At 32.1% G+C, this 11,318-nt stretch overlaps 1 protein-coding gene across 1 annotated transcript; it reads right to left on the reverse strand.

The window, feature by feature from the left end:
* Window positions 1–924: 924 nt before the first annotated feature.
* LOC106772276 (uncharacterized protein sll0005) lies at window positions 925–11,080 on the reverse strand. The gene is made up of 13 exons (XM_014658568.2): window positions 10,751–11,080; window positions 10,459–10,608; window positions 9,324–9,494; window positions 8,220–8,363; window positions 7,670–7,775; window positions 7,400–7,548; window positions 7,123–7,248; window positions 6,066–6,209; window positions 5,667–5,754; window positions 4,268–4,641; window positions 3,276–3,602; window positions 1,373–1,603; window positions 925–1,157 (listed from the first exon to the last, which is right to left on the reverse strand). Exons 1-13 carry the CDS (start codon window positions 10,949–10,951, stop codon window positions 1,023–1,025), a joined length of 2,346 nt encoding a protein of 781 aa, XP_014514054.1. The 5' UTR covers window positions 10,952–11,080; the 3' UTR covers window positions 925–1,022.
* Between the last annotated feature and the right edge of the window lie 238 nt (window positions 11,081–11,318).

Genomic DNA, 11,318 nt, shown 5'->3' on the forward strand with positions numbered 1-11,318 from the left:
TAGGCACTTGCATGATCTAGTAAGCATACCACAACGATAACAACAAGGATTGTGGGGGTGTAATGTGATTGATAAATCTCTAACATACTCAAGTGTCTTTGGTTCATATAGCTTGCTATATCAACTACATTGTGTGTTAAGTTTCTTGATCTAAGATTAGTTCATATAACTTGTTATACCAGTTCTGATGCATTACATCTTGTGAAACCCAGAATAAATTCTTTTCTCTTTCGTTTTATATATTTTGCAATATGTGGAGGATTGTTATAAGTTTTGAATATAATATTGCAAAATATTTTGAGTTGGAAGTTGCTATTGTCCCTAATGTCTCATAAGTGTTGTTGCCAACATTTTAATTCATTAAAAATCATTTTTCTAGCATATATTTTAGATCATGGACCTTGTTCACCAATTCTATAAATAAAGCATTTCCTTCACTCCAAAAACATATCATCAAAAACCATTATTCTCTCATGTTTGTTTTATTCTCTTTTTAAAGATCTTGCTAGTTCTGAAATCCTCAAACATTTTTATGAGAAATTCTTGTTGTATCCTAGTAAGCTTACGCAATACACCACAGATAAATCCTTAAGGACAGTGATCTACATGTTTCAGAAAGTCTTTTGTTCGTGATTTTTCTTCTATTATTGTCCGCTTCTACAACATGAATACTATCAAGCATATATTTATTTATTTGAATTACTATTATCCCTTTTTTTTTCACAAAGACTTAATAAAACCAAGTATTATAAATATAATAAAGAAAAAATCATTATTGCGAAAAAAATATATCTTGGGAACACACATTTCTTCTCAATAATTACCTTCCTCCTAATAATTAAAAAAAAAAAAAATCTTCTTTTGATAACCAGCATACTTCACTTGACATTTGGTTAAGAATTCTTTTAGTTAGTAGCATGAAAATAGATAAAATATTGGTTATATATATTTGAACTGAGGTTTCATTTTTTAAAATTATACACAATTGTGTGGCCTAAGGCACTAAGGTATACAGAATTATCTTACAAAAATGTATCACGTATTAATCGTGCTAAAACCCGAGACGATAATCTGCTTAAAACATCAGGAAGCACTTTAACAGAGATGCCCGGCAGCACTGGGAGAAGCTCTTGAATAATTTGAGGAATATTCAATCCCTAAGACACCACAAACAAAACGACAAATAAATAAATAACTATCTTGAACTGCATTTAGAGTTTTTTTATTGGTTAAAATTGATAGGGAACTATAACGATTGAAGAGATTCAATAAATAAAATGAGACCAGCCAAATTTTGTAATTTTTAATAAATTTCAAGTTTGTTCAAAAGTGTGTGCTTGCATTATGATTTTAGGGGGGAATTCTTCATTACCTGATCAGATGTTCTTGATAGGGAACTTCCTGCAGTCAAGAATTCCACCACCATCTGCACATTGTTCAATATAACTTCATCCTCTTCAGTTATGCTGGGTATTAGAGCCGCCGGCTTAAAGGGTCCCACGGTAGGTACCATACTGAAAACAGGGGTTGCATTCTGAATTCCTAGTATGGACATTGTTCTCACCAGTTGTTCCCTTGTTACTGCATCAATGCCCTTAACAATCTGCTTCCACCAGCAATAAAGTCAGTCAAATATTTGGAAGCCATAAACTCCATAAATGCTCAGAAGGGAGGCATTAGAAGTCATTTAAATTTCAGTAACTTCAACAGACTAGTTTCTCGCACACCATTATTTTGTTATGATTTATGACAGTGGTAACACATTACATACTACAAAACTATGTTTACCACAACCACAAATGTAATAGAATTAACTAAGCAAGCATAAAATTCACATAATCCAATTAAATATCTTGAAATATTTACATATTTCATGTATTCTAGTGTTTTCTTTTTTAGAATAATAACTATGTCCATGTAGGTGCATGCAATGATGCAACTATCTATTAATACTCCCATCCCTATACAATATTATAGAGGTTCCCCAATTGAAAATCATAATGAATGCAGTCAATTCTTTGTGCTGACATCAAATCTGAACGATCATGTCAATACTTGTGATAAAATGTGTTCCATACTAGAAGACCATAAGAAGTTCGGCTAAACACAACAATAATTGGATATGCAAAGTTCTAGCTCATCTTGATCTCGTGTCTTTATGCTGCCAAGAGGTTCCCCAAGTTCTGTTGTTTCATTTATTTTCATTTTTTTTTTCCTGTTTTTGGTGGCTAGCTTTTTCTAATTGCAAATTAAGCAGCTACTAGGGCTACAATTATCACCAGACTAGTCAAGAAATTTTAAATTGATATGGTTATAAGTACTACTACTAAGTATGCATTATACCAATACCTTCATTTTTTTTTTCAAGTTAAGCTTTCAATAATACATCTTATGAATTGAAGTATCAATTCCCTTCAGTAACCAGATACAAGACATGATTTGAAACATAATATGGAACACATGTTATGAATTGTAATTGAAATATTCTCCATCAATTTAAGAAATGTCACTATTGACCCAATAACTACTGAAACACAAATCATATTATGTATAAAAGATTTCTTTTGGTATTATGATAAAGAAAACTATTAACAAAGAAGACATGCAAATAAAATATCCTTAAAGACACAGCCCAAAATGAAGGGGAAAACAGAAAACTTCATCAATGTTCCTGGGTTTAATTCAAAAGAAAATATGCATAGCATAGAACATTGAGCGAATTGAATGTCACGAATTATTTCAACAAATAGTACATCTATTTCTCACATGTAAGTAGATAAACATTGAAAGTCTGAATTTAGAAACTTCTACAGATTTTAGTTTTATACTACTTGTAGGGTACAACAAACAAACAACAAATCAAAGAGCAAAGGACAAGAAGGTGAAAATAAATATTTCTTCCGGAAAGAGTAAATAACAAAATTCCTTTGCAAATAGAAAGATCCAAAGTAAGCAAGATATGAAACTATATTTAAAAACATTGATAACTATCAGTTGAAAAAGGTGTTTTTAGATATAGAACGAGGAAAAGAAGTGAAATACAGAGTAACAAAAAATTGTTATTAAAATGTGACAATGTACTTGTACATTCATAAAACTGCTAACAGTTGTTTATACTAATCACGACCCTATTTTAAAGAAAGAAATCATGATAGGATAATTAGATATGGTAACTATTCGAAGAGGACAATCAAATATGTGATAAAATATTTTTTCTATTTCCATATATTCTAATGACAACAAACAAATGTTTCTTCAGGGCCTCAAGAGAGTACCTCATCCAAAAGAAATTCTCGGAAAAAATTCCCCCTGTCAGACAACAGAAACGCTAAAGCTGCCCTTGTTTGCACTGGCTGCTGTGGTTGAGGAATAACAGATTGGATTCCTGGCAACAAATATTCTGACTGGCTGGTAGTAAGAATCCCAAGCTCAGCCATATTCCCATTCATATCCTCTCCACCACCACTTTTGGCAGCTGTAATAAAATTTTCAAAGGCTTGCATGACATCAATAAATCTTTCAGCATCAAAAACTCCAGATTTCCCATATATAGTGTAACGTAGAGCATCCCTTAGCCGAGGAGATTCATCAGTGAGGAGCCTCTATAAGAGAAAATTATTAATATCAATTCAGATTACTCAGAATAATCAAAAGAATGTACTAAAATAACACCAGTCAGTTTGCAGTGTGTGGGGATGCAAAATCATAGCGGTTCCATGTTCAAAGCAATAAACTGGACGAGGAGATTCATTCTTTTGTGTCAAGTGAAAACAATTAAAAACTAGTCAAGAATTATGATTGGAGAAAATTTTGATGAAGTGTTTATTCTAATTAATAACACTGAACAGAGGTTGTTGTTCTTCCTATGTATTCTGTTAAAAATTGATATTCCTACTTCATGTGCCTCCTCCAAACTAGGAACACCTCAAATTGAAACAATGTTAGCCCATTATTTCCAGGCGCAGGACAAATTTTTTTCATTCAATCCACATGCTGTTGGCTTCATTCCTTTTTCCATTGAATGATATGATCTAACCAATATAGCCCAATAAAATCTCGCTGACTTTCCCTTTAGCACAGTTCATGATTCCGTTCTTGGAAATAAAAACCAATGGAGAATCTTATGCATCAAGACTCCAAATCTCAAGTAAATACACAGTGATCAATTATGCAGAAAATTAACATGAGCATGTACCCATTGGGAAAGAATATAAGCCAATATCTAAAGAATGAGACAGATAACTAAAAATTCCTCAGGATATTATACCTGAGCAATATACGGATAGGCCTCATCAACGATGGCAAAATCAGAATTTCCTACTAAAGCTATCCCTTCCAGAACACCAATAGCTCTAATTATAAGCGCAAAGTATGGGGGTATCCTGAAAGGATAATCAAAGGTAATTTGAGCTAAATCTGAAGCCAGCTCCTGAAAATTGATGTTTTTAGCCCCTCCACCTTCTAATGCCTGATCAAAAACCTTGGCAAGGACAGGCAAGATAGGCTCCAAATTGACACCATCTGGAATGAATCCAAGTTTAACAAAGTCTTTTACTATGGCTGGATAATCCCGATGAATAAGATGAGCAATTGCTTCAATCATGCCATACTTTTGATCATCTGTCAGTTTTGTCACAAGCCCTGGGTGAAACATAAAACTTCCATCATTTGTCATGATAACTAGGATCTTGGAACAAAACTAAACTAAGCAATATAGTTTTTCATTCATGTCATTAGAACCACTGTGAAGAACAATATCCAGGCACAGTTACAAATAAAGCACCACACTTTTCTATTTTTTTTTAAAGATAGGCGATAAACAACGTCCTAAAAAAATTGGCATGCTTCCAATTCCTGTTTGCTTCTATACTCTTATAAATTCACATTTAATTTTCAATAGACAAATTGTTCTTGGTGAACCACAACAAGAGTTAAATTGCATCATTAGGTAATGGAAGCACTTGTTTTATATTTAGAGTGTATGGGAAAAAAAAATTCTCTCTATTCCCATCTTTAAATTGAACAATCCTAAAATCTCCAACAATACCTTTCCCAATAATCCTTAGTTGCTAAATATAGAAAGTATTGAAGATTGTTTTTAACTTATCCCATACATTAAATATATAGTTCACCAAAAATAATAAATTAAATATAATTATTCTTTCTTAAATACTTTCTTTGTATAGAATTACAAAGATTCGTAAGAAGATAAAGTTACAACTCATTCATTCAATTTAATATTGAAAATATTTCATAAATTACTGAAAGAAACAATTTTCTAAAATAGTTTTTTAAAATAATTTTCTGAATCTTATCTAATTAATCTTTAACCAGTAACTATATACTTTTCAAATTCGTCGTATGATCAGGAATGGATATTCCTTTTCCAGCCAAAAAAAAGTGGATATTTCATTTCCAAATTAAAAATGCAAAATTGAAAAAACCATGATGATAAATGGTGCTATGAAAATATCCTCTTCATGATTATATATTAAATATATAGTTTCTTTCTTATAATACTTCATTAAATAACAATTATTACCCGACTTAACAGCGGACCTAGCATTAAACGAAGAAGTGGCATCTACCTCTCCCTAATCACAAATAAAAAAATTAATCTACAAATATAAAATAATTCAGTACTAATTACAACAATAAAAAATTACCAAAGTCAAGTATGGCAAGCTTTCCATCAGGAGTGCGGATCAAATTTCCCGGATGTGGATCAGCATGAAAAAATCCAGTATCAAGAAGCTGAAATAAAATGAAAATATATTAATACAAAATATAGAATAGCTAAGCCAGAATTTATTTATTAATATATAACAATATTTTCTTGGAATATAAGACTGCTTGCACACTTGTAAATTGCAATAGCCATAGTCAATGCAATATGCACATGGACCTAAGTTTGGGAATGTCATCGTGGGTTACATAACGGGCTACTGAATAAGGATAAATAATCAAATATATAAGATGAATGATATACAATGACTGCATAGAGAAATGTCAGCTGAAAGCTGAGTGATTCTAATGCATAATACCAGAAAAAGTACCAAAATTACCTGTTTCAGATAGCAGATGACTCCAACATTAACTAGCTCTCCAACATCACTTTCTGTGCTCTGTGAAAGCTTCTCTCCATCAATCCATTCTGTGGTAAGAACCCTTCTTGATGTATATTTATGATAGGTTCTTGGTATGACAACCTGAAACTAAAACTGTCAGAAGATACAAGAAAATTCTCCATGACCACTTACACTATTTGCTGATACTGATGAGCGTTGGCTTAAAGTAATATAATTCCATCCTGATAAAAACTCAGCCTTGTTTCTTTTTAATTTTTCTTCCATGAAATAAAGCATTAGTTCATTTAGAGTACTCATACAATGTGAATGAAGTTATATAGGTGTTTCTACTTTCTGTAAAGTACAAACCCACAAATCAGTACTCCACTATACATTCGAGTAGCTACATATACATCTATAAACAGCCAAAAATTTTGAGGAGAAAAATGAAAAAGAAATAACTATTGTCCCTATCACTCATTCCAGACACCTGATATCGTTATCATTTGTCTTGAACAATGAAAAGCAAAAGCAAAAGATTTGAGAACAAGATATATGTATTATGTTCAGACAGTCTCGTTTTACTAAATTTGGAAGTTTAGATATTGGCTATAATCCATGTGCTCTTAGGTCCCATAGTGAGAGACAGCTGACTTCTAGTTTTCTCTGGTGTAAGAAACTTACTAAAAATTTTAGAAGGTTAGAAAGGCTTTTTCTATTCAGTCACTAAATCAAATTAATGGTCATCCATCTAAATAACATATCCTTATTTTCCCTTTCTGAGCTCAAGTATGAGTTAGTTGGGGATGTCAGATAATTAAATGAAATTTCCTTTGTACAGCAGCAGGTTATTATAAGGAAGATGATCTAGTTAGTGAATTAAGATGTTTGCTGTGAAGCACAGGCCTAGAAAAGAGAATGGTTGGATCACTTACGACTACCATCATCTGATTCACCATATATATTGAAGTTGAGTAAAAGAAAATGTATGATTTATACATGATTAAAATTTAAAAGTGGTAAAAAATGAAAAATGAAAAATTAACAGACTTGCCTGCGGTAGGTCTTTCCTCATCATTTCAGCAAAACGGTTCCCATTTTCACCTTCATTCACATAGTCCAATTCCTCAAAAAATCGAGCAGCCCACTCATCAACCAACCCAACCACGTCAATAGAGACCTGAAAAATATTAGGTAAAAGGAGGTTTGGTTGAGAAAACGACATTTATATGATTAATTAATTTAGTATCTCTAAGTTACTACCAAGTGTCATCTTTAAGAAATACATTTGGATCCGAATTTAAGTCTCTGCTCTCAAGAATTTTACTTGCCTGAGGAAACTTTCGAAGAGCCAAACCAAGGTTCCTGATAATGAATAAATCAATTGTAACTGTCTCGAGAACAAAAGGCCTTTGCACTTTAACAGCAACCAAATCCCCATTTTCCTTTAGGCGACCCTTATATACTTGTCCAAGAGATGCTGCATAGATTTCAAAGAAAGATAAATACCTGTTGATTAATCAACATAGAGAACCAGCTCTGAGAGACTGTACTTTTCTACTAAGAAAGTAATATATCTAACTGGTTGTCTGGAGAGCTACCAGCAGCAATGGGAGAAGATGATAGCTCAGAATAGATGTTTTGCCATGGCTGACCAAGTTCCTCCTCAATTAGAGCCATAGCCACATCATCAGCAAATGAAGGAACCTTCATATTTTATGGTGTCCCCCCACACCCCCATCAAAAAAAGGCAATCTCAGCAAGAAGAATAACACTTGCAATATCAGAAATCAAGATGAGCCTGTGTGAATGCTTATATGCGATTCTTGTTTAAAGGGATCTTGATTCTAAATAATTAAATAAGCTAACAGAAGAAATATTGTAAGTTATTTAAAAAATTAGAACTAAAATTTTCAAAATGATACCAGTCTAACTTGTTACATTTTTTCTTAAATGAAGAATACGAAATTTGCTTTTACAGTCCTCAAATTGACTGCAGAAATAAATCAAAGTTGTCTAACAAATCAAATTGTTAAAAGAAAAAAATTCTCTTACTAGGTATTGTCCCAATAACAAAGTATGAGACTTAGATATGTATTTTAAAATAGAAACAATAACATGTCTTGAAGAGAAAAACAACAACAAGCTTACTTTATCACAAAGCTTCTGCAGCTCTGTCATTGCTACAGGTGAAAGAATATCAGGTCGAATGCTCAATGCTTGCCCAAGTTTAATGTACGCTGGACCCAAAGATGTCACAATTTCACGTAGCTCAATGGCTCGAGCAACTTCATTCTGGTTATGCAAAAAAGACAAAAAAAGTGTATCCAAAATGTAACCTTGAAAATCGCATTTTGAACAATGACTACAAAAGATAAGGAACCATTAAAAGCTTAAATATCAACCCCTACATAACACAAAGCTAAAGCCATAAGCTCTTCAATACTGCCTATTTATTCATTATTTGGATATAAAACAAAAATGTACAGTATTACTTACATATTTATATAAAATATAGTAATACAGTTAATTTATATATTTACAGTAAACAAAGTCATTAGACACGATTTATATTGAGACATTATCTCATTGTTTCAGTTTCAGCCTTGTAGTAAACTCCAGCTAGGAGGGAAAAAAAAGGCCTTTAATGTTTAACTTGTTACGTTATGTTTATTGTATACTGTATATTGTATAATGACAAGAAACCTTCTATTAAAATTATCACCTTTTCGAAAACTAGAAAACTTCTTATATATATATTTATGTTAGTGGGTAATTCAGATAGCTATAAGGGTAGTTAGTTATTATGTTATGTTCATTGTCTAGTTTGTATTTTCACCAGTGCGTTTTATTTAGGACTATTTTGTATTTTTTTTATATAAGAAAGTATTTTAATTAATAAAATTCGCTTAAAAAATTTATAAATACATAAATTCTTCAGGAGAGAAAAACATCAACTATTTTAATGTTTTCCTTAGAAGCAAAAAGATGTAGATTCCACAGTTCATAAAAACTCTAAAAATCTATATCACGATTTTTTTTAACTTATTCTGCGAAGCAGAGTAACTAAGAAAACACAAGAATCAGAATGCAGTAAGCAGAGGGAAGAAAATTACAGCTACAGAAACCATCAGCTTAAGAATGCAGGTAAACTATTTTAGTTCATAGGGACATTGGAGATTTATCATCCACAGAAACCATCAGCTTAAGAATGCAGCTAATCTATTTTAGACCATAGGAACATTGGAGAATTACCTCCTTAACCTTCTTGTTAATCACATCCAAGGCAATACGTGAAAGAAAACCTCCAGCAACAGATAACAATTGCACAATGCGAGTTGCAACAGCCCGTGGTCGTTTTCCCCAATACGCAGAAATGCTGGCAGGTTCATACACCAAAGGCAAAAATTCACTACTCTCCTCCACCTACAGCATTTACAAAGTACCAATGTTTGTTATATTCCTCATCTAGGTACTTTCCCATTGAAAATTAACAACCACCTGAAATTATAATAGTAATAATTTTCACTAAAAATGTCTTTTCTCTAGGGGAATGTTACATGTTACCAAAATTTGTTTTCCAAAATGAAGTACAGACAGATTTACTTCTGAAAGAAAATAATACAAAGCAATAGCTATTCAGCTTTACTAGTTATAGAAAAAATTAATAATAAAAGAAAGGAGTGAGTTGATAGAAATCATAAAACATCAATTATATATAGCTTGTCACTTTTCATGCAAATAAAAAAAGGTTTATTTATTAAGAAACTTTCCTTTTATTTAAATTCTTATCCAAAAAAAATATATGTCCATTTCTAAATATTGTAAAAATTTGTTGATTTTAGTCATAAGGTAACCAACTAAAAATATACCACGTTCATTACACATATAAAATTAATATATATATATATATATATATATATATATATATATATATATATAATTGAACATATTTCTTTACATTGAAAATATTTTTAAACTTTGGTGAATATTATACATGCATGACAAAATGAGAGAGACTAAGTTCTTACATTTGTCCAATCACAATTCAACATGCATGTTAACTTTGTTGAGTTTAATAACAATAAGTTAGAAAATTTTAAATGTGAAAGTTTTTCATATAATTTCTTTTAGGGTAAAATGTGGTTTATGCAGTGTAAAACTTTAAATACATTAAACTCATAACTTTTTTCAAAAGTTTTTATTGATTTAAGTATAACATTTTATGAACCTTACAATTTTATTTAATTTTTTTTATAATTGATCATACACAGATTAGCCTTATAAACAAAACACATATGGAACAAGAGCATCTCATGAAATTAACAGATACTATGATAAGAAAAAAAAAATTCAGATAATTTCTTCAGAAATAATTTCGATTCACCACCTCAACAAGACGAAGCTCAACATCATCCTCAGCGAAGAGAGAGTCCCTCAAATTCTGGCCTCGAAGACCTCTCATGAGTGTCGCTAACTGTTCGTCCTCTTCCATTTGAGCCCTCACTCTCTTAATCTCCTTCGAAACATCTCCAATTCTCTATCACCATTGCAAGCAACAACGCAAGAAAACAAGGCAAACTAATTATCTTAAGTTAATTAAGCAATAACTCGTTTGAATTTTGAACTAATTCCGTGTTATGAAACCCGATTCGACATATTCAGAATCCGAGAGAGGTTACCGTGGAGACTCCGTTGACTGTTCTGCTCGAATTCGCTCCATCTACAATTTTTTGCCGCGCCGGTTTTGGCTCGGCAGAGACAGCAAAGACGCGGCCGGAACGGCGACGGAGATGGAGGAGGCTGTTGCGACGGCGCGGCGATGGAGAGCTTCGATGAAACGGATCGATTCCGCAGTAGACAAGCTGCGAAGCTGCATCCATGACGGAACTCGTGACTCTTTTTTCTTGAATTAGGTTATGGAGCGAGAAAGTGAAGGCTTAGTAGTTGTGGTTGTGGTTTTGGTGGGAATATGCTAACTGTGAATGTAGTGTTTGCAGAAGGAGCCAAGAGAGAGAGAGAACTGAATTTTTAATTTAATTTAATTATATTTAATGTGAGCCACTTAACTGAAGTTCCCACGTGTGAGAGCTTTTTTGGTTTGTTAGTGATTGGAAATTTTTTTAGTGTTATTTATTTTTGGTTGGCTTTGAAAAATTAGGTCAATAAAAACAGTGATGCCTTTTATTTTTGTAATAATGAGTGTGATGTTTTTGTAATGGTCGGAACTTACAAATTTACCTACTAATG

Source organism: Vigna radiata, chromosome 8 (assembly GCF_000741045.1).
Source record: "Vigna radiata var. radiata cultivar VC1973A chromosome 8, Vradiata_ver6, whole genome shotgun sequence".
Lineage (NCBI taxonomy): Eukaryota > Viridiplantae > Streptophyta > Magnoliopsida > Fabales > Fabaceae > Vigna > Vigna radiata.

Bases quoted from the DNA above. Each gene is read 5' to 3' on its own strand.
- LOC106772276 (XM_014658568.2), bottom strand. From the start codon at position 10,951: ATGGATGCAGCTTCGCAGCTTGTCTACTGCGGAATCGATCCGTTTCAT. The intron at 7,549-7,669 runs GTAGCTCTCCAG...AAATCTATGCAG, and splicing joins ATCTTCTCCCATTGCTGCTG to CATCTCTTGGACAAGTATAT. The intron at 7,249-7,399 runs GCAAGTAAAATT...AATATTTTTCAG, and splicing joins CTCTTCGAAAGTTTCCTCAG to GTCTCTATTGACGTGGTTGG.